The sequence below is a fragment of the Anabas testudineus genome, chromosome 19 (assembly GCF_900324465.2).
Source record: "Anabas testudineus chromosome 19, fAnaTes1.2, whole genome shotgun sequence".
NCBI classification, from domain to species: Eukaryota; Metazoa; Chordata; class Actinopteri; order Anabantiformes; family Anabantidae; genus Anabas; species Anabas testudineus.
Window position 1 is genome coordinate 10,311,638 of NC_046628.1, and position 27,995 is coordinate 10,339,632.

At 39.6% G+C, this 27,995-nt stretch overlaps 2 protein-coding genes across 2 annotated transcripts; both read left to right on the forward strand.

Annotated features, from left to right (window-relative positions):
• Positions 1–248: 248 nt before the first annotated feature.
• LOC113156567 (integrin beta-3) lies at positions 249–14,435 on the forward strand. Its single transcript, XM_026351791.1, has 15 exons — positions 249–543; positions 1,039–1,124; positions 1,676–1,880; positions 2,137–2,389; positions 3,354–3,516; positions 3,790–3,951; positions 4,090–4,185; positions 4,966–5,055; positions 5,398–5,532; positions 6,429–6,873; positions 10,423–10,645; positions 10,751–10,851; positions 11,378–11,497; positions 13,109–13,275; positions 14,102–14,435. The coding sequence occupies exons 1-15, from the start codon at positions 471–473 to the stop codon at positions 14,168–14,170; spliced, it is 2,388 nt and encodes a 795-aa protein (XP_026207576.1). The 5' UTR covers positions 249–470; the 3' UTR covers positions 14,171–14,435.
• Positions 14,436–16,286: 1,851 nt separating this feature from the next.
• LOC113156749 (serine/threonine-protein kinase tousled-like 2) lies at positions 16,287–27,992 on the forward strand. The gene is made up of 21 exons (XM_026352047.1): positions 16,287–16,837; positions 18,202–18,296; positions 20,192–20,263; positions 20,889–20,961; positions 21,207–21,244; positions 21,421–21,513; positions 22,405–22,512; positions 23,093–23,185; positions 23,484–23,594; positions 23,799–23,935; positions 24,022–24,174; positions 24,549–24,615; positions 24,765–24,862; positions 24,956–25,037; positions 25,216–25,307; positions 25,455–25,544; positions 25,768–25,937; positions 26,043–26,181; positions 26,333–26,444; positions 26,558–26,665; positions 26,955–27,992. Exons 2-21 carry the CDS (start codon positions 18,204–18,206, stop codon positions 27,126–27,128), a joined length of 2,103 nt encoding a protein of 700 aa, XP_026207832.1. The 5' UTR covers positions 16,287–16,837; positions 18,202–18,203; the 3' UTR covers positions 27,129–27,992.
• The last annotated feature ends 3 nt before the right edge of the window (positions 27,993–27,995 follow it).

Genomic DNA, 27,995 nt, shown 5'->3' on the forward strand with positions numbered 1-27,995 from the left:
ATTCAGTAGTTAATCCAATATGATGTAAACTTGTCAGGAGGTGACACTATCAATAATCTGCGTTTGTCTTTTATTTCATAAAACAAGTTTCCATGCATTTTTAAGTATTTTTAAGAACTGCACTACACGGGCAATATTCAGTAAAAACAAACCAATAAGCACATATCAGAGTGCGCAACAGCTGATACAAAAACATTTCACATGGCTCTGACCTGCCCTCCAACTATCAAATCTAATAATCAAACTGGTAACTCCTGGCTCAGGCTCTGGATGCTGCGCTTTCTCCGCCCATTGTAATAGTAGAATAATGAGAGTTCCTCTGGAGGGGGGAGTAGGTGGTGGCTTTAAGACATCGGACTGTATTTGGACTTGTGTCGAATGCAGATAAAAGTTTTTTCCTGGTCTTTTCTGCTTGTGCTCACATCGGAGCTCGTTGGCAGGCGCTGACCTCACAGAGAGCGCGCACCAGGATGGGTGCAGTCACGGCGCAGAGGATAGTATGGACGTGCGTTTTGATCTTCACTGGGATTACAGATGTTTGCGGTGAGTTATGAGTTTATGTTCGTTTGTTTTTATGTTTTTTTGCCCAACATGCAGCAAAGAATAATGTTGTAGTGGAAGCCATGTAACACATTTAATACCAATACTTTATATCAGATCAGTTTTGAATAGTGAGTCTAGATGGTGAATAAAGAACATTTTACTCCAGATCTAGTTTTACTAGAGAGGAAAAACACATGTTCTGCTTTATTATACTGTATTTCATCGTATTTATTTATGAGACATTGCAAATATTTCCATGTCAAGCTGAATAAAATAGAGATCTATCTTCATCAAATGATGTCTGAAATGTGAAAAGTGGCCCCAAGTAGACACAGGGTGTGTATTGTATATGGTAACCGACAGCTGTCCCATGAATATAGTGATTTTTATATGTTATGAGGTTATAATGGAATTTACACATTGTGCAACATGATGGTTAAACATGATTAACAATATCAATTGAGTAATAACAATAGTTCTTTTTTTGTGTAACAGGTTCAAATGTTTGCACTTCCAGAGGCGCCAGCACATGCAAACAATGTCTGGCCGTGCACCCGAGCTGTGCATGGTGCCTTCAGGAGGTGGGTTGCTTTTCCACTTCACTTCAATCAGGCGTATGGGCTGGTGCATGGTGGTACACAGCTCCTCATCAGCCAAGTAGTTGAGAAGAATACATGAAGCTAGAGTTAAACAATACGTGGCTCACTGTGTTGTTGAAAAAGAAAAGAACATGTTTTTCTTTGTACCTTCACAAATCTGGTCGGTTTTGATCTTTCTGGCAGTGACTGAAATCCTATGACTGCATTGGGATATAGTCACATTTTCATGAGTGCAATGATTTAATATTGTAAAACTCGGTTTTCAGAAGTGAACTCTGTCTTCTATTCAAGAGCGAAATGTTCTCAGGATGAATTCTTCATATTCAAAAGCACTGGTTGAATTATTTGAAGGTGGATCTAATGGTTTCAATATGCCTTTTCCCCCCTCCGAACACAGATTTATTACAGATGGGAACTTTGTAAATAAACAACTATTTGATTACATTTTTAACAAATCAAACTACTTCCAAATGTGTGAGGAGGTTGCTGGAAACTGCACTGTTCTGCACAAAACGATGCGTCTCTTTTGTCAGGACTTTGGCCAGGGGGATGCCAGCTTGTCCCGCTGTGACCTGAAGAGTAACCTGGTGGCAGCAGGCTGCGCTCCGTCATCTCTGGAGTCGCCAAACAGCAAACTGCAGGTGATCGAAGACAGGCCCCTCAGCAACAAGGCAGCTGGAGCCACGCAAGATGTCACCCAGATCAAGCCGCAGAAACTCCACATCACCCTGAGGCCGGGTGAGTCACTTCTTCTCACTTTGTGGTTTAGAAATCAATCATGAAAATAAAGATTCAGACATGTTGAGAAAAGAGAAACCATATTTTCACATGTTCAGAGGGAATTTGCACAGAACACAGCTGCTTTTCTGCTGTTTATCCAAGGCCTTTCTTCTCTCTTTCAACTGTAGTGAGTGAATAATAAAAAACTGTACCAATTACATCAAGTAAAGCTATAAGTCGAAGGTATTTCTTTCTCTTTTTTAACATTTCCAAGATGATGCTAAGCGTTTTACGGTGAAGGTGCGTCAGGTAGAGGACTACCCTGTGGATCTCTACTACCTCATGGACCTTTCCTACTCCATGAATGACGACCTCTTCCGTCTGAGGACACTGGGCAGAGGCCTGGCCGAGGCCATGAACCGCACCACCAGCAACCTCCGTATGGGATTTGGGGCTTTTGTAGACAAACCACTCTCACCTTATATGTACATCTCCCCCAAAGAGGCAGTGAAGAACCCCTGCTATAGGTAAAAGTAAAGCTTTTGAACTATACCTTTAAAAAAATAAACAAAATCTGTTTCTTTGCCTGGACTTAAATATGTAAACTAAATCCAGGCCTTTTTGTTTCATCTAGTGGCTGCATTCTTAATTTTAACAGAGTTATACATTTCCAATCTGTATCCACTGAAGTTCATTTCTGTGGTTGTTTGTGTCTGAATGTTCAAGTGACATCATTAGTCAGATAATGCTGTTTTTTTGTGAGGACACGTTTAAACACAGCGTTGCTCAGTAGAAATTCAGGCTGGCTCAGAGTCACAGCACTTGTTAACAGCTTACAGTGGCTCCCCGCTGCTGCGTCAGCTACTCTGAATCAGCCACAGGTGAAGTGCTCAGAGAGGAAAAGCGATCCAAGGCAAGCCGCTGTAACTCCACCCGAATGCTCTGGTGGGTGGAATGGTGGTAAAAGGTCTCATGGGGTCATCCGCGCTTACACACAATCTGGCGCGATCCAGCCTCCAGGACTGTTTTCGTACGAGATAAGACAAGCGGAGAACTTTGGTTTAGTAATGTACAATACAGAGGGGTCCACATGACGGGCAGAACCACATGATGAAGAGAAGAAACAGTTCTAGCTTTCATGTTCTTTGAACTGTTTAACCCTTTTTAGCCACGCAGCATATGGCAAACTTCTACTGAAGCAGGTCAACATCTAGTACTTACGCATTCATGGTTCCCAAATGATGTATCTAAATGGCTTTGGTGATCCCCTGACTTTTCCTTTACTGCCACTTTTAGGAAATTCTATTATACTCATTATACTGTGTTTTTGTTTTTTTAAATAAATTTAATTTAGCTTTACAAAATAAAAAAACTCTCTGTTAATAAGGAGACCACATATAATAATAGGTGTTTAAACAAATGAACAACCAGAGCCTTGACACTGGCTGATCAGGTTTTTATTATTATGATTATTATTATTATTTTTGACAGCATTAACACTACTTGCCTGCCCCAGTTTGGCTACAAACACGTTCTGTCTTTGACGGAGGAAGTGGGACGCTTCACGGAGGAGGTGAGGAAGCAGATGGTGTCCAGGAACCGAGATGCCCCGGAGGGAGGCTTTGATGCCATCATTCAGGCTGCTGTATGCAAGGTGGAGAAAAACAGTACATGAGCAGATACATGAAATTTTTTTCATATATAATCATAAATATTTAATGATTTTATAAACAACAACGACGACTGGTAATTATTACAAAATTTTAAACTAATTTTAAATTAAACAGCAAAAAGCCAGTTGAAGATCAGATCACATCTTAGGACAAATTAATGCAGAAAACCATGAAATTTGACATACTTTTTCTTGCCACTGTATTTTTTTTTTTGTTTGTTTGTTTGTTTTGTTAAATGGTTTAATGGGAACTAGGAGCAGATTGGTTGGCGCCCCGGTGCTTCCCACCTTCTTATCTTCACTTCGGATGCTAAGACTCACGTGGCTCTGGATGGTCGCCTGGCAGGAATTGTGCAGCCCAACGACGGAAAGTGCCACCTCAACTCTGACAATATGTACAGCATGTCTACCACAATGGTTAGTAAGTGCTGTAAGTGTGTGTGTGCATTGTGCAAATGAGAGACTGAACAATTTAAGTTTGCAGATGTGTAGAAGTAGGAGCACTTCAGTGTGTGTATGCTTCCACTAACCACATGGTTCGGTTTGGTCTTACAGGATTACCCATCTCTTGCTCTTATCACAGAGAAGATGTCAGAGAACAACATCAACCTCATCTTTGCTGTCACCAACCCTGTGGTTCCTCTTTACCAGGTCAGGACTTCTGCAGTCCACATCGAGCACATCCATCCTTTTATCCCGCTCAAACTGTTTTATATCCAACACAGTGGATGTGCAGTGACCCACTCTAAAAAACTAGAAATGCATGAATTAATGTTTTCAACTGAAGCTGAGAAAGATGACAAATTCCAGTCTGTAATCATCTCATCTTGAACATACTGTAGCGTTTTGGCTTGAACTCCTCCAAACCTCACTGGTTTCAAACAGAGATTCTTGGATCCTGCATTGGAAGAATGGAAATTCACAGCAACACAGTCGTACAAGCAGAAATACTGTTACAACTAAGAGTTGGAACAGTAGCTTGCAGAGGATGAGAGAAATGCATGTGAAACTCATTATTCAGCAAAGAAAACAGCTCAAGGATCAATAGATGGATGTGCAGACATACTATACATATATTTATAAATTCACCTCTGTACACATAGAATGTAATTATTCCATTTCTGGTATCATTTGAGCTGTAATGTCTACCTACATCATACCTGCACTTCACATGTAATTAAAACCGATTTGTTTACACTCCTGATCACAACATTTCTTTGTATGACATCAAAGTTTAATCTAATTTAATCAGCCATAGAGTTACATTATGTTAAATCATCACATGGTTTAACAATATTTACCAGGTTGAGAGTGAAAACATATTTGTAATTTGTGTATATGTGAGTGACTATATACAAAATAGTTTGTGAAAAGTCTCACTCACTAACATACGTAGGATGACAACCGTCTGTTTGTCTTTCTGCCTTGTAGAACTACAGTGAGCTGATTCCTGGCACAACAGTAGGAACACTGTCCAATGACTCTGGCAATGTTATTCAGCTCATACTGAAGGCCTATGCTGTAAGTGGTACACAAACACATACACACACATACGCACACGCACACACACTAGGCTAGACAGTGTCTTGAGGGCATGACGTGTTTGCTGACACACACACACCCCCAGTGTCTGAGTCATGCACACAGTCAACCGAGAGGCGTTGTAGCCGAGGTGTGAAGCTAGATGACTATGTTTCATATGAAACCTAAATTTATATTTATCTATACAAACAAGCAGAGAACATTGTTTACAGGAAATGAAAATACAAATAAGCAATTTCCTCATTTTAATTTAAAACTTATTTCAAACTTCAAATGTGAGTTCACCCATCTATGTGCATGTGTTTTCTGTTGTTTCGGCAGAAAATCCGTTCCAAAGTAGAGCTGGAGCTTCAAGGTGTCCCGGAGGAGCTGTCCCTGTCTTTTAATGCCACCTGTCTGAACGGAGAGGTCATCCCTGGCCTCAAATCCTGCTCCGGGCTCAAAATAGGAGACACGGTCAGTTCAATAAGACTTTGTTTCAGAGCTATCAGACTGGTCTGAGGCTAGAAAAGAGAGATGTCTGTTAATTATAAACCATCGCTAAAATCCTGTATAATTGTCAGGACAGCACAATCAATGACATCATCCTCCCTAAATAGAAGCATCTCACACTTTAACATGGACACCTGGGAGCCATTTGTATCTGTAGCCTGTGTTCTAATCACATTTGTTTTCTCTGAACACGTTTGTTTTCATGTGTAGTTCTTATTGCCTAAAAGCTTCCTCTCAAGATATCAATTCAGTCTTCAGAAATGATAAGAAGCTCATTTTGGATGAGATGAATGCACAACAAAAAAATGACTCATTATTCCCATGTACTATTTTATACCTTCTTTTTGGTCTTGTTCCATTTCCCGTCTTGCTGCTATTCATTTAGGATTTTCCCCTTTGTCAGATAATGGAAAACGGTGGATCAGCACTGTTTCTGATGCTTTCTTGTCTTTCTGCCCTTCATCCTCCGACTACATTTAGTGCTAATTGTCTTCCCTAAAACGTTCCCTCTGACCCTCTTTTGCATTTTTCCTTTATCACAGTTTCACTGGCTCTTTGCCTGGTTCTCTTCTCACTCCAGGTGACATTTTTTGGCCTCCACACATTTCTTTCTCTCGGCCTGAGCTCCTATTATTTTTCCATATATGGCTTTCTCTCCAGATGTAGTAACTGCCTACTTCTGGACATTTACCAAAGTTGGATGCAATGCTGAATGAATGATTACTCCAGCTAAGTGCATATGGAGGCATTCCTTGTGTCTGAATGCCTCCATATGCTGAGAATTTGACTTGCAATTACATGAACATAAACATCTTGACCAACCAAACATGTTACAATTTTACTCTCCGCTTTTCATCCAGGTCTCTTTCAGCGTGGAGGCCAGAGCTCGTGGTTGTCCCAAGCAGAAGAAAAAAACCTTCATCATTAAGCCTGTGGGCTTCAAGGACTCCCTCTCCATCACCGTCACTTTCGAGTGTGACTGCAAGTGTCAGGCTAAAGCTCAGCTCAACAGCCCAAAATGTAACCACGGTAATGGTACCTATGAGTGTGGCATCTGCCTGTGTCACCCAGGTCGCTTAGGATCGCACTGTGAGTGTGCAGAGGGCGACTATAATCCCACAGAACAGGATCTCTGCAGTGGACCTGCAGGCTCGGGAGGGTCCCCGTCTGCCATCTGCAGTGGACGTGGAGACTGTGTGTGTGGCCAATGTGTGTGCCACAGCAGTGACTTTGGAAAAGTGTGGGGCAAGCTGTGCGAGTGTGATGACTTCAACTGCCTGCGCTACAAGGGAGAACTGTGTTCAGGTAAGATCATGATGCCAGTGAAAGGAAAAGTGTTTCTTGTGTAATTAATTTGCTTGAGCAGCTTTAAGTTACAGTATGCAACTTTTTTAAAATAGTTTTTACTAGAAATAACCTTCGAAACGTGATGCAGTTAAAGGCTCATGTGATCAGGAGTCGCTGAACAGCATGGCCAGCAGCACAGAGATATTTACTTTTTAAAGTTTTTGAGTTTCAGAGGATTTAAATTTTCTCTGAGTGGTTTTGAAGTAATTCATAACAACACTTACTTAAAGCACAACAGAGTAGATAGAGGTAGGTCGCATATTACAGATTATTAAGGGCATAGTTGACTGAATTGACCAAATTTTAATTGATGACTAGATAAAACTAATAATGACCAATTCATCGTCAATTAATCCTAACAAGTACTGTATATTGTCTGTTATTTCATTAATTGATTGTCTTTTGCTCCCTGTGTTTTCATTCTTACTGTATCTTTGCTCATGCTGACCAAATGTCGTGTTGCAGCTTCATATGAGAGAGGAGAGTGCAGTTGGCCTCCTCATCAAAGTCTTCATAAGAATATCTATCTATCTAGAAGTCTCAAACTATTCTTTTCAAAGCAGTCTTGATGTCCCACAAAAAAACATATGAGCACAGTTAAACACTGGAAGGGGTTTAAAAGGCCTACAAACTTATCATAAACATTGTGTGTCTGTGGTAGACTTTCAGTGAATGTGTATACCTTTGCCTTTGGGGTTGGCAGTCCTCTTCACCACACTGACTTGCCATCCACCTCATCTGGGAAGAATTAAGTACAATAACAACACTCCCTTCTGCCTAGGACATGGCTCCATTCACAACAAACATATGGTGTGGTGAGTGTATGTGTAGGCTCAGGTTGTATATTTGCACCAGGAGAGGCCATGTTCAACAGGATTCATGTACAAAGAGGGTTGGACGGCGGCTTTCTCTGATCACACTCTCACTTTTCTGAAAGTTTTGCGTTGTGGTTGAGACTTTTAAACAGTGGGAATGAGTTTGTGTTTGGTAACTGTCAGAAGCTTTAACCTCGTGATTTTCGTCTTCTGTTAGTGTTTTAAAAGAGACAGTATGTCATCAAATCAAGCCACATGATGTTACCCTGACAATGTTTGTAATTGAGATGTTACAGGGAGTTTTTAAGTCTGGGATTAGCTGCGTAAAGTAGGTGTTCAATTTGCCTATTCAGAGACGTTCATGCAAGAAATCCCACCAACAATGGAGGAACATTTTTGTGTTTTTTTTTCTCTCCAAACTCAATTTCGTGACATTTCATGTGACTGATCCACCACTTTCCATCTTTCTGAAAGCTAAGTGAGAGGATGAATTCCACTGCCATGCTTTTACACTGCATTCAAGTCATATCATTCAGACCATAATGATGAGTAACATCTCCCATTTGGCAAAAAGTACTACAATCCAGCAACCGCTGTCAGCAGGGCTGCAAATCCACCATTAATTTCAGTTAATGTCTTTAAAATCCAATTAACGTTAACAATTTTAAAGGAGCTAATCACTACTCTTTGTATTTGCTTTCAGTGCAACAGCTTTTTAGAATAATAGGAATTTGTCCTGAGCAGCATGAAGAATGGAAAGAGGGAGGGGGGGGGGCAATTAGCCTGGCTCTGTCCAGAGAGCACAGATACACATGCCAACATGTCTCAAGCTTTCATGCTAACACATTTTCCTCTTTTTAAAATCCGTACTCAAAAAGTATTGTCAAACTGATAACTGTGAAGTTCACCTCATCACTGTACTTAATGGACAAACGTAAGACAGGTTATTGTCCTCCATTTTTTCTAACTTTCAATAGAAAATAATTACAAAATGATCCAATATTTGATTTATTTGTTTAATTGAGCACTGCTAATTAGATAACAACAAGATTTGGCATTCACTGCCTCTGTCTTTCATTGCATCATTACGCCTCATAAATCACTGCGCCTCTCACAGAGAAATGTTTTCCTGTATTCCCCGGAGCACATAGATTAACATGAAAATACCTTTCTCCTTACTCATTGGCTGGTGTGGTGTAATAAGGCTAAAAATAAACCCATGTTTGGTCAGAAAAGGCCCATGTGGGAGAGGGCTGGAAGTGTTGTGTGTGTAGATCATTATCTGTTGTTGTCTTGATAGACCTTTTTCAGTGCAGGGCTAATTCTTCTTACCCCGAACAATAATCTAATTAAAAGCCAGCGGTCCTGTGGTCAGGTGGTAATGACAGTTTGTTCATGGATGATCTTTTATTTGGTCAGACTATTCCAAGCAGCTTCCTGTCTCATTGTTTATCTGAGTATTGTTTGGCAGAGAGAGGCCACAGTGTTTTCTGCATTGTCACTCTCTTATTGGCACACAGTCTCATATACACACACACAGGCACAAACCACACATGCACTGAATCATGCAGCCAAAAATAAAAGCCTTCCAGACACCACAGGCACACAGTCAAATGCCCTGTAAACATATTTGCCTCCAAGTTTTCATTTCGTGGCAAATATAACATTTTACACGAACAAGAATAGGTTTTCAGGCCACTGAAATTGAAATTTTAAACTGTTCAAAGTAAAAGGTGAGTGATAAGAGATGTCTTAGCAAGAAGTAACTACCACAAAAGGAAACCTAGAATATTTAAAATGGATTTAAATTGCTGTTGGATTAAATATTATCTGAATTATAGTAATGCCAGCAACAGAATAGTCATGTATTTGTACTGTAGACAGAGAGAAACTCTCAAATAAAGATAAAACATGTCATGATGACTGGAAAACACAGAACAGGATGACAAATGCTCGTATGCTTGTGGTAAATTTACTCATAACCACTTAACAAGCAGTGGTTAGTCTTTACAAAGTGGCACTCAACACCAAAACATTGTTCAAACCCACAGAACTTTATTTTAAATTCAAGCGGAGAACCCAAAATTTCCAAACATATGTTAGCCTGAATTTGGGGAAATGCCATATAAAAGTGTGCAAAATGCTGTACGGAACCAAGAAGAATAAAATGTTTCACCATGTAAACATCATGTAGCTTTAATCAAGCGATGGAACAAGCTGATAATCATATAATAATATATATAATAATAATATAGCATTTGAATATCATCACAACACCAACATAACAATAGTGCACATCTGCTCTATTGTCCTCCTACCTACTTCACATCTCCCACTGTCATCATCTGCTTTATTGTTTCACTTCTTCTTCCTCATTTAAATTTTATTGCATATACCACCTTTCTGTGTGTAGAAGATATACTCACAAATTAATTTAAAGAAACGTAACTTCTTCGACCCCAAAGATTTGTTATTTATTCATCGCCATGTAAAAAAGTGCTGTTAAGGCTGGAAATAGCAAACATATTACTATTAACTGTGTAAAATTCTAATCTGTAATTTGATAGAAATACTGTAACAAACACATACATATCAACATAAGTGATGTGATATTTTGAACCAGCTCGACAGCATGTTGTAAACATATTCATTTATGATTTTAAACTGTAGCCTATCGTTTCTGGTCCCACAGGTCATGGTGTCTGTAACTGTGGATTCTGCCAGTGTGCACCCGACTGGCAAGGTGAGAACTGTAACTGCTCCAGACGCACTGACACGTGCATGTCTAACTTGGGCCTACTGTGCAGCGGGAGGGGCCAGTGTGTGTGCGGGGCCTGCGAGTGCACACAACCTGGTGCCTACGGGGCCACTTGTGACAAGTGTCCCACCTGCCCTGACGCCTGTACCATGAAGAAGTGAGTTAGCATATATGGAGTATAATCTCGTATTTGATGACATTTGATGTGTGTGATGTTACTTGTAATAAAATGATGACCTGAGGTATGTTCGTCTTCTTAAAGAGAGTGTGTGGAGTGTAAGCACTTTAAGAGGGGCAAGCTGTTTGAAGACAACACCTGCTCTCGAATCTGCAAAGATGAGATTGTGCTTGTCGATGAAATAGGTGAGCCAAACTTCAACCATGAAAGTGATGCTTTAACATTCCTAATAAGATACTGTTTAACCAATGGTATTATTCATTGTTGGATTTCTCACTCAGCCAGGGCCGTCTGTTATGTAGTAAAAGTTGTTTAAAAAGATGCTCTGCAGCACATTCCCAGAAGATAAGAGGTGGAATAGTCCATTAGAAGGATCTTCTCAGTGACTTTAAAACAATGATGTGTAACTACTGTTCAACAACAGGAACAGTGACAACATTGGCAGATTATGGGATGATGGTAAATCCTAAAACACAGTGTTACAGTAGCACAAATGAAAATCTCATAAAGTCAGAAAACTGACTCAGGAATGTCTGTTACACAACTGAACCACCATCACCAAGCTACTGTAGCAAACACCATTGCACAACTTTGCATGTGTGCGAGTGTTGGTCCATGAATCCATAAGAGAATTAGAAAATCAAAGTGGAACCCAATATAAGAGATATTGAAGTAGCTGATGAATTTGTTTTATCTTTATTTTTCTTTCAGTGCTCCATGATACAAACGCTGTGAACTGTTCTTACAAAGATGAGGATGACTGCGTGGAGCGGTTCCAGTACTATGAGGACACCAGTGGCAAGTCCATCTTGTTTGTCATCAAAGAGCCAGGTAAGAGAGGTCTATTCAGGTACATGCATACCGACATAACTCAACTCAAGAGCTGGAAATGTACTTGACATAGTTGGTAAAGACCAAACTAAAACCAAGTGATTTGTTCAGTGGCTACAAACAAGATTCAGAATGAATTTACACACCACTGAAACCACAAATGAACGATCAATGTATTTTAGTTCTTGCAAACCTCATTTGCTTGTGAAATCCAGTGTGTCTGTTTCCAGTTTTTATTTCCCTACTACATGCTCTTCATCTGCTTGTTAACTGGCCAAGTAGAAAGTGTGTGGGGCGGTAAAACAGCCTTTAATGGCCATCAGTGCCCGCAGAGAAAGTCTGTCCCGAGGTCTGCCTTTAATGAATGTGTGTGTTCAATTTAGGCACAACTGGGTAACAGAGAAGTACACCAAAATTTGCTTGAACACAGTGCACCCTGCCGTGTCAAAGAGGATCGTAAACAGCTGCCCAGCTCCTCGAGGAACATGCTGACACTACATGTCCTCCTGAGGAAAGCAGGAGAGGGGTAGGAGAGGAAGCTAAGAAAGCCAAAGACAGGGAGAGAAAATAACATTTGTAAAAGAATTAATGTCGACTAGAACATGTGTTCATATGGAATAAATAATGTTTTAAGAAATAAGTGCATAGTTTTATGCAGCATTATTTATTACAATACTGACATGATGTGCATACAGGCCATAATAGTAGTGGCTGTAAGGATCAAAAGGGTCAGTTGAAAGGAAGGAATGAGGAGAGAGGACGAGGATGAAAGCTTTGATGTCAGCAGTAAAAGTTCACCCTCATCCCACTAAGTTAGCCAGTGCTGCTATCCCCACATGTACGAGCGCATGCAAAAAAAATTAATCATCTCAGATAATCAAAATTACAGCAACTTTTAAAAGACATTTATAAACCTTCATCTCACAAAACCACCTTAATGTCAACAACAAAACTCTACTGTAGTTTGGAAAATCAGCTGAGCCTGGAAACGAGAAGCCAACTTAATGACCTCTTCCCGAAGCTCCCAAAAGTACACTAACATGAGAATTAGGAATGATTCAACAGCGAATGGCTCATTGCTCCTTTTAAGTTTATTTGGAAACATGTTCGGTGGTTAATTTAGGAGAAAGTTTTGTGGAACAGCTAACGATGGGAAAAATGACCAACTGGGGCGCAACAAGCGATGTGTCACTCCCGTCCTGTGTAGGGAGGATTCATGTTAATGATTCAAAAAGAGTCCTGTCAGTGTTCTTGAAACTGTGCACATCAGATTCCTGTTGTGTTTCACTCAACCACAATGAGGGATGGGAGATTTGTGGCATGGCTGTGCGAGATGACTATTTTACACTTGGTCCTCCTCTCTGCTGTTTGGTATTTAAAAGTCCCATTGCCCTCCGTTCAACACATTTGCTCCACCCTCACATTACTTTACAGACTGAAAATCATGCACCTGGTTTCGTCATTAATTTGCAGCTAAAGCAACATCAAATCCATGTAAGTGAATGAGGAGACGCCTCTATGAAATCAGACTTCCTCTTGCCCAACATCTAGCTTATCTTGTCCTGTCTGCCCATGTTGCTCATTCATTTATCATTTCCTCCTTCCACTCAGACTGCCCCAAGGGCCCAGACATTCTGGTGGTGCTCCTGTCAGTGGCAGGAGCCATTTTGTTCCTTGGCCTGGCGGCTCTGCTTATCTGGAAGCTGCTGGTCACCATCCATGACAGACGGGAGTTTGCCAGATTTGAGGAAGAACGTGCTCGTGCCAAGTGGGACACGGTCGGTAAATTCAGCATTAAGTGGCACAAAAATACTCAGATGGTGTATTCGGAAACCAATGTGTTATTTGTTTAATAATAGGACTGAAGCAAGGTATAGTCAACATTTATGTAGGCAGAGTATCTACACATTGTCAGACTCTTTTAAAACACACTCGGTCACACAAACATGCCTGCACCCTCACATGCGCACACACAAAAGGCCACACACGCAGTCTCTTGCTCTAATTTTCTGAAAAAGTGTTTTTTTTTTATTATTTCTGTGGCATGCTGTTACTCCCAGCAGAACAAAAGGCAGCCAGCGGAAGGGATGGGCTGAAATCAGCTAACACTAATTAGCCTTTACTGCCTAACACGCTCCTTTAAAGCCTAGAAACTCTGAACTGAAACTGCAAAGAATCACAGTAGTTTTAAGATGCTGAGTAACGGAAGTGAAAACATAAGCCACACGTTCAAGGTAATGCATGGGTTTCAAATATAGGGTATAGATAGTAAAGAATGGATAATGTAAAATTAGTTTTAGATCTCACATGAGTTGTGATGCACATATTTTCTTTCAGTTCAAAGAGTAAATGGCCTGTTATAAGAATTATTGTTGCATAGATGTGTAGCTATCTTCTTTTTTGTCATTAGTGTTTGTTTGTCTTCTCTTGCTCTTGTTTATCTCTACACTTTTTGACCTGGGGATTGGGAGAATGATGAAATGTGTATTGCACTGTTTGTGGTATCCCTTGTTTGATAATAAAAGAACAGAACCATTTTAAATTCATATTGTGCCCATCTACCTCACTGTAACGCGTGTCTCTTTATGTGTATTTGACAAACAGGGGCACAATCCTCTCTACAAAGGAGCCACTTCTACTTTCACAAACATCACATACCGAGGAAAAGACTGATGCTACTGAAAAAGGAGGAAAAGGAGGAGAGTTTGGACTGTTCTTTGTGGGAAGGCGCCAAATCATGTGCAGGCCTCTACTGTCACAAAATGATAATTAATAATTATTGAGTGATTGTAAATATGTATAAACGAATCTGATGACACATCAGGGATTTGTCATAAACATCCATTATACACTGATAACATATTGTTTGTGTGACTCATTGAGAACTTTGCGCAGGCTTGAATAAAGCTTTAATTCACCCAACCTTGTAACTTGCCATGTTTACTGTTTTTATTTTAACTGCCCATGATATGATTACAACTGAAATCCTGATAATCCAAAATGTACTTTAACAGCAATGTCTCTTTTTAGAGATTTCTTTCTTTAGTTATTGCCACATGACAGTATATTGCAGAAGTGGGAAGATACTTTAGAAATTTAGAAAGTCATCAGGGAGAAAAGGTCCTTGAAGTTAGTAGAAGTTCAGATAATGTTTCACAAAACAAGCGTCATTTGCTGATCACAATGTTGGGATTTCCTGGTAGTGATACAGTAACTAATGCAAGATAACCTCATTCATTCAATGACATTCTGGAGACATGACCTGGTTTGGAGTAAACTGCTATTTTACTGGTGCAGTACTTGTCAGTTCTTGTCTCATCTGGAATTATTATGAACATTATTAAAATGTAAAATATGTTGACTCCATTCAGTCTTTCTGATGACGTACAACCACATATAGTGCCCAAGACTGAGATTTGGATTTTAAAGACTAAAATGTGGTTCAAATTACTGTATATGATGACTGTGAACATCATATCTCAAAATAGGATTGACACTTTTGAGTATACAACAAGCTCCTTTGTTACTGATATTCGTAGTGGTTAATATTTTAAAGGCACAACAGTGACTCATTTCTACTGTATTCTGTTAAAAAGTCATTTCAGAGCTCAAACTTAGTTTCAAGTTCACAAAGACAACAAAATTGGGTTGCGGTTCCAAAATACACATGAATTAACTAAAGAAGCAGATGGATAATGATTTGTGTTATATGCAGTAAGAGAGGCAGACATGAAACATGGGACAAAAGAGAGGGTATGACATACAGCAAAGCTCCAAAGGCAGCCTCAAAGCATGTGATGAACACAAAATGTATATATTTTTGATGTCTTAATTGAATACAGCTATTGTATGCAAACAGAAAGAGTGATCATGGAAAAAGTAATGGCAACAGTGTTTTCATACCTGATTGAACCACCTTGCATGGCAAACAGTCCAGGTCACGAAGCGATAAATAATCATGACTTGTTGAAATATTGTGTTTGTTGGTATTTGTGAAGTTAATAAAGATCAGATCACATTTTATGACCAATTTATGCAGACAAGCAGGACACTGGAAACAGTGCATTACTTCTTGCTACTGTATGTAGCTAACAAACTACCCAAGACTATCACTGCAGTGTGCACAGCCTGATATCTGCAATGCTCTGCTTCCCTCTCCTGGACTTAAACTGCAAGTTATTGTAGTAACAATTTTGACTATTGGACCATCTTTGCATATAGTGCTAGTAATTTTCCATTTATACCATCTTCATCTGATTTTGGGGGCTGCCAGCAGTAGGTCCCCCAAACTTAATGTGTATAAAGTAGATTTGCCTAATCTTTCAAAAAAAAGACTATTCACCACCTGTTGATTGCTGAGAATGGCAACATAACTGGTTGCAGTGATCCAAATGGTCCAATTGATCAGTGTGTGAAAAAAGAAGTTTATCAAGGTGTGGCACCCCTAAGACAGCAAACAGGTGAGGTTGAGATCTGGTCCAAATGAACCATCTTCATCACATATATGAGCAGAAATTGTTCACCAAGCTCAGTGTGCAAACACCATGCTCTGCATGACAACACCATAAAACACTGCACACACACATGCGTGCTCAAAACAATCCTATTCTTTGGTGCTATACCCTTAGATTTTCATCCTAGTTGTTAATTTGACAAAACCCCATCAGCTGGACTGGAGCCTGCCTTATTCGTCTCCATTGGAAACTGCTAAACTAAACATTAAATAGCCTACATAATGTTGAGGCTATAAATACAGTGCCACCAGAAGTCCTGGGTCGCTTCGCGTCCTTGTGAACTGAGGACTTTACATTATCTGTGAAACTAGCGCATGGAAAGCATCACACTAAGCTATCCCTGGAGCCCTGCACGGCCCTGCTGCAGGGGGGTTATGATCTTTTATTGACACCTGACAATGGACTGAAACGAGGTGGCTCAACTTCTCCTGGTGTAAACAGCACATCGTGCGATAATGACAAGAAAGGCCGAAGGTGCAGAAATGTGACAACATCTGCCGAGAGGCTTTAGAGCACTGACAGCTCCAGGTTTACCCGTGCAGGGGAACCAATACGGACAAGGAAACCCCGAGGATCAGGGCCTCCTGTCCGGATGACACCAGCAGGAGCCGGCCACACGGCTCTCATTAGCTAGCATTAGCTAAGCTAACACATGCCTTCGATGAATTCAAAATAACGCAAGTTGCAAATGGATAACTTAAACCGAAGAAGTTCACATGAAACGTGTTCGGCTGGAAATTGATAAGGAGTTTGCTGTCACCGGATGGACGGACAACAGCTTTTCTAAGGCCGAGAGTGACCGCGATAGCTGCAAAAGGCTCTCCAGGTGATACTTCTTTTGGAGCTAACGCTATCCTTAGCTTGCTAGCTAGCTAGTTAACTTAACACCAGCTAGTTTATGCAACGCCAAACAAACCTTTTAGGAACCAGTAACATCGTAGCTGTTATCAACACTGATCAAACCTTTAATGTGCTGCGGTCCCGAGATAAAGAACTACTTCATAAACATGGAAGTTTTTGCCACATCTTTCTTGTTCGCAATATTTTGATTAGCATAATAGCATTCGTCAATGTTAAGTAACTAAGCTAGGTGGTTAGCACTAGCTAGCCGAGTTCGGCATTCAGCATTTCTTGTAAGTTAATAACATTATTGTAACGTTTGTTAAAGTCTGAAATGTTGATCTTCGTTAATTAAAATAACCACTTCTTCGTTATGAAATCTAAGCTGGAGCTACATTTTCTTTCCAGCTTTTTGGGATAAACAGGTTAATTGGTTTTTAGGGCAAAAATAGTTTGCTAACATTTGTCTAGGTCAAAAAGTCACATTTGTTGTTATTTGGTTGTTTATTATATGTTTTTGAATAATTGTCATCGCAGTAAAATGTATGTATGTTCCAAGATGACTCCATCTGTAATTGATGGAGTAAGGTTAACTACACCTAACTAATGCCTGAATAGGTCGTGCCCTGCTTTGTCATATGATTTTATGTTTTGAAAAGAGAGGAGAATTTGATAAATATTGTTTTTGTACTTGCCCTTGTTCATGTTAATTAACTTAAAATGCATCAACAAAGTATCAATTATGATTATTATTATTAGTATTAGAATTTAATCATAGTGGGCATTTTGTTTTCTATCTTCTAAGTACTGCCTAAATGCAGTGGCTTTGGTTTGCCACTTATTATATACACCTTGGATTTTGTTTTAAGGATTGAACTGGTACAGCTGGTAAAAATATACATTAACTTCACTGCAAAGGCGTATACATTAATCTGACAGAATATTTATTTCCCCTTGCCAGCTTTCAGTATGTTAGAAAATCTGCTGGTTATCCTTCTTCCTGTCAACTCGTGTTATTTTAAGAGTCGGTGCAGGGGAATTTTTGACATATGTTTGAATCACATTGTGATTGAAAATTGAAATGGGCTTGTCAGTACAAGACAGTTAGTCAGAAACAAAGTTTGTTATGTGTCTGGTTCTTTAGCAGCAGCTCATTTCAGACAATAGGTTGTCGAATTTACTGACTCAACACAGCATTAGCTCTCAGGCAGCTTGCATGTTCTGGGTCAGACCTCAGGATTGAATAGATAGTTAGGTCACCTGCACTTTTGTGTCTAATCTGACAATAGCCCAGCCTATTTTCTCTCATAATTTAACTGTTTCATTCACTGTTTGTATTTTTCTCTCTAGGCATGATGGAAGGACTTCATAGTCAGGCTTTAAGCCTGGACCCACGCAGGCAGGAACTGCTTGAGGCTCGCTTCACTGGAGTTGGTGTGGCCAAGGTTGGCATCTTCTAATATCATCCTAATATCATAATAGTTGTTTTGTTATTGAAATTATCAGCAGTTATACAGATTGTTTATGTGAATATGGCACTTGGCGTTTGATGTGATGATTGATTTAACTGTAGTTTTTTTTGTTAGGGAATCTAAATTAAAGTTCCTTTTCATACATGCTAAATACAGAACCAAAATTGTAGCTCCAAGTTGTCTTGCAGGCAGGTAAGCAGCTCGTAACTCCAGATATTGTGTGAATGGAAACATGAGAAGCTGATCAGCTCTCTTGCGTTAGTCATGCAGTTTAAAAAAAAAAAAAACAACAACTCTTTTTCCAGTTCCAGTTTTGACTGATTTGTGCTCAGGTTTTTCCTCAGTGGAATGAACCTTTCTTCCTGAGTTAAGGCTAAAACAACACTAGCCCTATTTTAGCTGACATTGGAGCTAGCCAGTGGCTCCTTGTTTCAGTGGAGACGAGTGACACTGAAATGGCACTGCAGCTGAAGCTCACAGCATAAACTGCACGCTATGCTGCAACCCCGCTGTTGAACTGGCCATTACAGTGTGGGGGGTGCGCATTTGAGAAAATGGCAACCCCCGAGAAAGCAATCACTATCATTCTTGCTGCGGCCTACAGTGTGCCCTGAAATGAATTGTTAAGTCTGCTTGGTGTGGAGTGAGAGTGTGAATAATTTAAGGCTATGTGTATGTTGACTGCAGCGAAGGATGTATTAAGGTACAGTTCAAGACTTTTTAATGAACTTGTGTTGTATGTCAAGAAGAAAAATCTGAAAATTTCTTTGTGTGACCTTGAGCAGCAGTGAGCCAGCAGGCCTTAAAAGCATTAGCCTCCTGCACCAATTATCCTGCTGTTTCTTCTTAATGTTGTCAGGCTGTGTAGCAGGCCATGAATAGTATGCACAACACCAGCTGGTTCTACCAACTGGATGTAAACTGAAGAGTCACGTATTTCATGCCCCTTGTGGTACTACACTGATAGCAATGCTGTCTGGTTATAGCTGGGATAGTACCTTCAGAACTGTAAATGTTACATGCATGTGATGTAATTCATACAAAAAATAAGATATTAAGAGCCTTATTTACTTATATCCTAAGTAGTGAGTACTAAATTACATGTGTACTCTTGAAAATTGTGTGTTTCTACAAAGGAAAAATTGTGTGATTGACAACAGGAGCTAACATGGTGGAGGAACCCGTTTTCAAATTAGTGTTTTGCGTGCTTCACTGGTGTCATGAAGAATTTGGAGAATGGCCATTTATGTAGTACATACTCCTTTCTTTAATGCAAGTAATAATTTTACAAATCTTATGACTTATCTAAAAGCCAGCCACCTCCATACTCACCATCTCTTATGTAGCAAAAAAAGGACACTGTTCCTCTGAATAAATTAGTTATGAAGTGACCCAGAATATTTGGCCACATTATTGGTTATGACACTGTTAAAGTCACAAACTATCTGTACATACAGCCTTACCAGAATAATAGTGAGGAATATGCATAGGAGCTATCTGTGTGCAAGCAGATTTCACTTTCCTTTGAAACGTATTACAAACAGAAGCAATCACAGCCCCTGCAGTTGGCTTCAGGCTTGATAAATCATATTGTGTGTGTGCTCAGTTCAGTTAATGTTATGTGCATTTTCCCCTCATTGTATTTTGTGCACTCAGGCAAAAATGCCCTACTTATCATAATTATTATGGCAAAGGTGAAAAATACACAGCACGCTCATGCTTAGTAGATCAGTTTGCACCATTTATTGTAAGTGATATCAAGTTTGCCAGTTATTGTACACGCAGACCATTAGTAAATCAGGCCCATACTCATAATCACTACACTATTTCCGGAAGTAGCTCATGACGCTATCTCTTCTGTTTTCTAGGGTTCAGCCAACAGTGAATCATCCAACCAGTCACTGTGCAGTGCAGGATCACTCAGTGACAAGGAACCGGAGGTTGGTTGTCAAATTAATCAATTATGTGATTGATTGTTTTGACATTATGATTGACTGGATCTATCGTAATTAGGTTATTGTGCTTTAATCTTTATACCTTTTAACCTTATGTGAAAATCCTAACTTTCAAGTCCTCTAAAACAAAATTGATATTTGATCAAATGCAGAGTCTCTTGAACATACGGTTTGATTGTGCCATATCTAAAAGGCTTTGGAAACCATAAACTCTCAGTAGCAGGAAACACCTGGGGGTATTTTATTTTTCACTGGGTGCTTGTCCTAGATTCATGAAGGAAACAGAAGTGGCTGGAGGAAACCCAAACAAATGTAGAGGCACACATGCAAACACTTCACAAGAAGAACAATGATGCTGGTTTATGTCTAGCACCTTCTTCATTTGAGGTGATGGTGCAAAGCAAAGATCCAACATGCACCATATTTCGCTAAATTCCAACCACAGACAAGAAACTTTTCAGCAAGCAGTGCAATAACACCAATAGCTTGGAGGCACAAGACTTCACATTGTCATTTACGTTTCTTTGCCATTTTGTTAATATAGTTAAAAGAATAACCTAATGGAAGACAATTAAAATTTAAGCTGTGTTGCTTTTTATGCTCATACCAGACACCAGAGAAGAAGGCCAGTGACCAGAGAAGCCGGAAGAGAAAAGGAGATATCTATGACAGCAACAGCCAGGGTAAGTTCAACCATTTCACTTAAACACAAACGGCTGTTAATGTCATTAATGTGCTCAGGTGTCCTCTGCTTCACTTTTAGCACTGTTGTACTCTTTGTTCAAAATATGCATGGTTGCAAATATGGAAAAAGTAGATCCTTCCATATCATATTAAATTCCTTTTGTAGTTTGTTTCTTATGTTTAGAAACATGATGTAGGATCAAATGATTTTTTTTCTTTTTCTTATGTGTTTTTTGTTGTATAGGAAAAGGAAGAGGACACAAAATAAGTGATTATTTTGAGGTGAGGTCAAACTAAATGCATATAGTCCTGCTGAATGCATTTTGTGTTTTAGTCAATGTGCTTCATATGGTTTCAGATAGCTGTATTTTCATGTCCTACATCACATTCTCACACAGTGTTTTATAAATATCTCCTCTTTCTTTGTTTCCACACTCTGTCATCTCTCTTTTAACTAGTTTGCCGGTAGTAGTGGCTCTGGCACCAGTCCTGCCCGAGGCATTCCCATGCTGGTGCGCTCTTCTCCACAGCACTCACTGTCTAATCCTCCGGTAAGTATGAGCATCAATCTCCATCTCTTTTGCTATTCTGCTCTTTGCTTTTTAATCTTTAACTAGTGTTAGATTTATCTGTTGCCGATGTGGGTCTTTGTCTATTTTCTCTTGGCATCAATAGACTTCTATTTAGGCAGGGATGTTAAAGCCTGCAGCTTTCAATATTTATTTTTAACAATAGTTTTTACCCAAAGTTTTTTCAAGGCTAATAGACCTGTCTTTGGTTTGTTTTCCTCAGTTCATCAAGTAGAAATGATAAAACCTTAATCTTGTGAGTTTTAAACTTCAGTTATTTAGTTGTTTTTCTTTATTTTGACTGGAATGGAAAATTAAATGAAGCCTGAAATACAGCCTGACAGAGTGTGTTAGCTATCTGTAAAAGAAAACAGCATATTTTATACTTAAATGGAAGGACCAAATGTATATTAAATACTCATCACTAACCAAAGAAACTGTAGCTAATGTTTGTTTTCAGTACTGGTCTTGTCATGGATTAAAATGTGTAGAGGGCAATGAGTAATTATGCTAGGTAAATTTGATGCCTAGATTTTCTAATATGCAGTAGTTGTTGGTTATAGTAATAAATCTAATTGTTGAAAAAGCAAGGATATACTGTCTTTCTTCTTTTTCATTCATCTTATAACATCTTTCAAAATGTTCCTATTAAGTGGTATGTAAACCGGGATCTTAACTGCGTCCCATCACACAGAAATGGTTATACAGAATGTCTGGGAGACTGCACAGAGATTAATAGAGATAGATATAAGAGACTATGTCCAACAGAATATTCTCCTTTTTACCTACTTTTTATTCTCCTTATGTTGTCTATATTACATAACTTACAAATTCTCCCCTTTTTTTCTCTCTTTATGTCTATGTGGAATGCAGTTTCAGCACGGCAGTCCTTCGTCTACAGGCTCAGCCCACACAGACTCTTCATCTTGCAGCTCTGTCAAGACAGCACCCACACGCTCCTTCTCACATAAAGCCACGCAGGTAACTGAGTGACTGACCTGGAGAGCCACTTGATGCCAGCTGATTTTCCTGCATTATATTCTGAGTGAAATTGTAGAAGCGCCTTAGCTTGGGTTTCAGATGTTTTGGAGTTTGAACACACTTTGCATCTGACTCTGCTGCTGTAGAGAAAGTGAAAAGTTCTCAGACTTAATTAGCTAAGTTTTACAGGGATGTCACTACTTCTCCAAACTTACAAGTGAGGTGCAAGGCAAAGGCAGGATAAGTGTAAGAAGGTCTTGCCTAAGAACCTATACTGGAGGTAGGGATTTGTGCAGCTGGGATTTGAACCCCAGTCTCCAGCATGAGGGCAGCGATTGTACCCCTAAACTATGCAGCCGCTAGATTAGCCAGTATGTGCAAGAATTAAATGTCAAAATTTTGAAATGTCCTACCACCTACACCAAAATTCATCTCACACATTACAGTATTTATCCAGCCATTCTATTAAATTATATTAATTAGCTGATCAACATTTTGAATTCCAAGGGACATGTCCAGAATTTAAGTGAAACTAGCTGTTTACCTTTGGCTTGTTGTTGTCTTTTTCTCTCTTCCCCAGTCAGAACTGACACTACTGAAACTGACAGCACTGGAGAAGGGCAAGAACTCAGACCTGGAGAAGAAAGAAGGGAGGATAGATGACCTGCTAAGGGTAAGAGGAAAAATATTAATAACAAGACAGGTTTAACTTGGATTGAATTGAATGTAGGATAGAGACAAGGTATCACTTTACTACTCACAAAATCTACAACTCATTGATATTTTAGTTGACTAAAGAGTCAATTCACGAATGACCTTGACCATTGTGCTTTTTCACTTTCAAAAGCCACTTTTACTTGAATTGTATTTGGTGCTAATGTCAAATGTCAGTTGCATCAAGTCATTTTAAGAACAAAAAAGTCCTTGAATCCATGTTGTACAAAGAACAGTGATTTAATGTGTTTTGGCAGGCTAACTGTGACTTGAGGCGTCAGGTAGATGAGCAGCAGAAGATGCTGGAGCGCTACAAGGAGCGGCTTAATAAGTGTGTAACCATGAGCAAGAAGCTGCTAATTGAGAAGGTGGGTTGACATGTGCACACTAGTACTATATGTTTGCTTTAGTGAAACAGCAGGTTTTACCTTGTTAGAGTTTCTATATAATGTCAGAACTAAACCCATTGTTTAGTATTATTTATAGAATAAATTAGTTATTTAATAATTTTGGGGTAAATATGCTAGAGCAATGTAATTTTCTTTTTTTTGTTTAAATAATGTTTTCTGTAGTCAAAGCAGGAGAAGATGGCTTGCAGGGACAAGAGCATGCAGGACCGTCTGCGTCTGGGTCATTTCACCACTGTACGCCATGGGGCCTCCTTCACTGAGCAGTGGACGGATGGATTTGCCTTCCAGAACCTCATCAAGTCAGCATGCAATAGGCACTAACTTATGTTTGCATTTTGTCCATTTCCATTCAACAGTGTTAACACTAGACTGTTGTGTGTTCTAGGCAGCAAGAGCGAGTCACCTCGCAGCGGGAGGAAATTGAGAAGCAGAGAAAGCTCCTAGGGAAGAGGAAACCTCCCTCCATGGCACAGACACCTCCACCCAGCATGGAACAGAACAAACGAAAGAGCAGGAGCAACGGCCAGGAGAGTGAAGCGTAAGATCGCTAACAGCAGCTCAGTTACTTCACACAGTAGTTGTATTATTAATTATTAAGAAGATAAACTGGTGCAGTTTTATGGACTTGCCTGAGTTGCCCTGGGTGGCACTGGATTAAATTATATTATAAATAGTTATTATTCTCTGATTCCTCTTTGATTTTGTTTAGGCATATTTCAGGCGTATTGAGTCAGACCTTTACAGGTCTGGGTAAAATGATTTTTACATACACAATGCTCTGTGCTTCCTTGGTTTATGTTTTTCCTTTTATCTGAAATATGTGTAGTATTTCAAGTGTTTAAACAAGTTCTGGTTATATTAGTATGTGGTTATATTGCTGTTATGTACAAACCTTTTCTTTATCCCACACAGGTTGTCATTGGCAGAATATCATGAGCAAGAAGAGATTTTCAAACTTCGAATTGGCCATTTGAAAAAGGTACTAGATCAGCACTTTTTCTTTTATGTTATTTTGGGTTTCTTCTGGAGCATGTTACGACCTAGTGAACTAAACATGTAATACTACTGTTACTTGTTCCTGGTACACAAGACTTAAGATAGGTGCAATATCTGTTTGGTTGTATGCAGGAAGAGGCAGAGATCCAGACAGAGCTGGAGCATTTGGAGCGAGTAAGAAACCTGCACATTCGGGAGCTGAAGAGAATTCATAATGAGGACAACTCGCAGTAAGTGCCATCTCTGTTTAACTTGGCTTACACATGTTTTCCGAAGAGCATTTAACTACAGATATTACATTTGAAACATGGTATCTTTTGTAGATTTAAAGACCACCCCATGCTGAACGACCGATATCTCCTATTACACTTACTTGGAAGAGGTGGCTTTAGTGAAGTCTTCAAGGTAAGTGAGTGCCATTATTTGGCCTCTTCTTTTTTCTGTTATCTTGTTTGCTTGTTTGTTTCAAACTGCACTGTATCTTGTATCTTTTTGAGTAGCTTTTTACTGAGGTTTTTTACTTGCCTTGGTGGTATTTACTTCTCCATCTTTGCTATTGTTAATGTGTAATGCTCCTTTCCAGGCTTTTGATTTGACAGAGCAAAGGTTTGTAGCAATTAAAATCCATCAACTCAACAAGAATTGGAGGGAGGAGAAGAAAGAAAACTACCGCAAGTAAGTCAGAACTGCCCTATGAAAATGTTTTGATCTGTAACTAAATATTTTATCAGTGTTGGAGTTGTTTCTTTGAATCTTCTGATCTGTGATGGTTTTTAAGAAGTTCCTAAATGTTTAACATTAACTTTTCACTTGTCTTTTCAGACACGCCTGTAGGGAGTACAGAATACACAAAGAACTTGACCACCCTAGAATAGTCAAACTCTATGACTACTTCTCACTTGACACTGACTCGTAAGTGCCTCACTTTCTATGAATCTCAAGAAGATGTGCTTATACAAGTGTAATAAGCAGCATTTGTTCAAGTTGTACAGACCTTAGACTATAGAAACACATCTGTGGTGTTACCCGCTTTACTGGGAAGATGTTGTGAAACTTGTTTGTTTACCAAATTGTGTGTTTGAGTAGATGATCAGTAGTATCTTTCCAAATTGTCTTATCTGTTGTTTTACCTCAGGTTCTGCACAGTGCTGGAGTACTGTGAAGGCAATGATCTGGACTTTTACTTGAAACAGAATAAGCTCATGACTGAAAAGGAGGGACGATCTATTGTCATGCAGATTGTCAACGCCCTCAAGTACCTCAACCAAATGCGACCGCCTATCATCCACTACGACCTCAAGCCTGGTAGTTTTCTCCACCTTTCAGAGAGAAAAACAATTTGTTACATTTGAACCTCTGGGAAGAAAATTACGAACAAATAATGTGTTTGTTTTACTGGTCTGTGTGTAGGAAACATCCTGTTGGTAAATGGCACAGCTTGTGGAGAGATTAAGATCACAGACTTTGGCCTATCCAAGATCATGGATGACGACAGCTACAGTTCTGCAGATGGCATGGACCTAACCTCACAAGGAGCAGGGACCTACTGGTACGTAGACATATTGCACTACATTTAGAAGCCAAGACACCAGTGTGGCTTCATGTGCATAGCAGGGTCACACTCTTTTGAAGGAAATGTTGATCACGACTCAGAAAATTTGGTAAACAAAGGAAAACCTCTTATTTTACATTGTCTACAGGTACCTTCCTCCTGAGTGCTTTGTTGTTGGCAAGGACCCCCCCAAAATATCCAACAAGGTGGATGTTTGGTCAGTGGGGGTAATTTTCTACCAGAGCTTATATGGGCGCAAGGTAACCACTAACTTGAATTCTCTAACATTGATTTTGCTGTCAGGTGTATTTTGAGTCTGTACAAGTAAAATGAAAAAAAGCTGTGTGTTAAGTTTCTCATTGTGTTTTTCAAGCCGTTTGGTCATAACCAGTCACAGCAGGATATCCTCCAGGAAAACACCATACTAAAAGCTACAGAGGTGCAGTTTCCCCCCAAACCTGTGGTCACCACAGAAGCAAAGGTGTGGTACTCATTTCTCTTAAAATGGCTAAAGCTCATTTCAATTTTTTCATCATCACTCTTTGTCTGGTTTATTTCATGGGGCTTGTCAAAGTAGATTCTACATAAGTAGAATAAACTTATTATGCAAAGTATGTGGGGAGAAAATGGGTATCTGCTGTGAGAGCAAGCCCAGCAATAATTGTTTAAAAATAGGAGAAGGTTAATGTGCACATTTGTTTATGTGGGTGAGAAGATGTATCAGGGATTTTCAAACACTAAAAAATGTTTTTATTTATTTATTCCCTTAGGCCTTTATTCGACGTTGCCTGGCTTATCACAAGGAGGACCGTGTGGATGTGATGCAGTTGGCCAACGACCCCTTCCTAATGCCTCATATTCGAAAAGCCCTGGGCAGTAGCACACCTCTGGCACCTCCTGTGCCCTCCACCTCCAGCTGCTACAGCAACAGTGCCTCTGACTGAAGTAAGCTGAAATAAACTGGAAGTACATCGCAGTGAGGACGAAGCAATTGGAGACATTACACACTTGATGAAACGCCTCCTGTGCTCTCTTGATGGAAGAGAGCAGAGAGCATGATGAGATGGAGGGATCCTAAAAGTGTGAATGGAGCCACAATGACAGGTGGTGATGTAGTAGTAAATGTATCCACCACCATTGTCTAAGTGGTAAACGTGAAGGGCCAGCCTCTGGTTGTGGGCTCAGTAGAACCCAAAGATTTGCCCATATGCATGCACTAACGGAGAAACTTTGGGTTATTTCATGGGTCTTTTTACATGATAAATAGTAAAGGCACCCAAAACATTGCACAAGTGACAGGCTTAAAAGTATGCTGCCTATAGCCTGGAGGGTTTATGCAGCAGCATAATGAAATTTCGTCCCACACTGCTTGAGAAGCACCTATCAAACTATTTCAGTGGTAGTGTGGTCAGTTTCAAGTGTGTATTCCTGTAAGTTTAAACCTCTGACTTTTTTGGAAGGGCTCCTACAGTGATGATGATGATGATGATGATGATGAGGAATGACTGAAACCAAAGTTTTAGTTTTGCCTTGTTTACATGGCACCATCAGAGGTTAACTAATGACTTGATACAGACAGAAGAGGGCTGATTTTGGAAAGAGTAACTGAATTTGACCTATTTAAATCATTTACTGGATAACTGGATGTCATCTTTTTATGTTAATTGTTAATTCCATATTTTTCCATGAAATGTTCCCCCTCAATGTTTTTGATAACCTTTAAGTGGGGGTGACTATGAGTGAGTGTTGTGATGAGAGGTAAGATTCAGCAGAAATAATTATGAAACCATTAAAAGACATTTGATTAACTC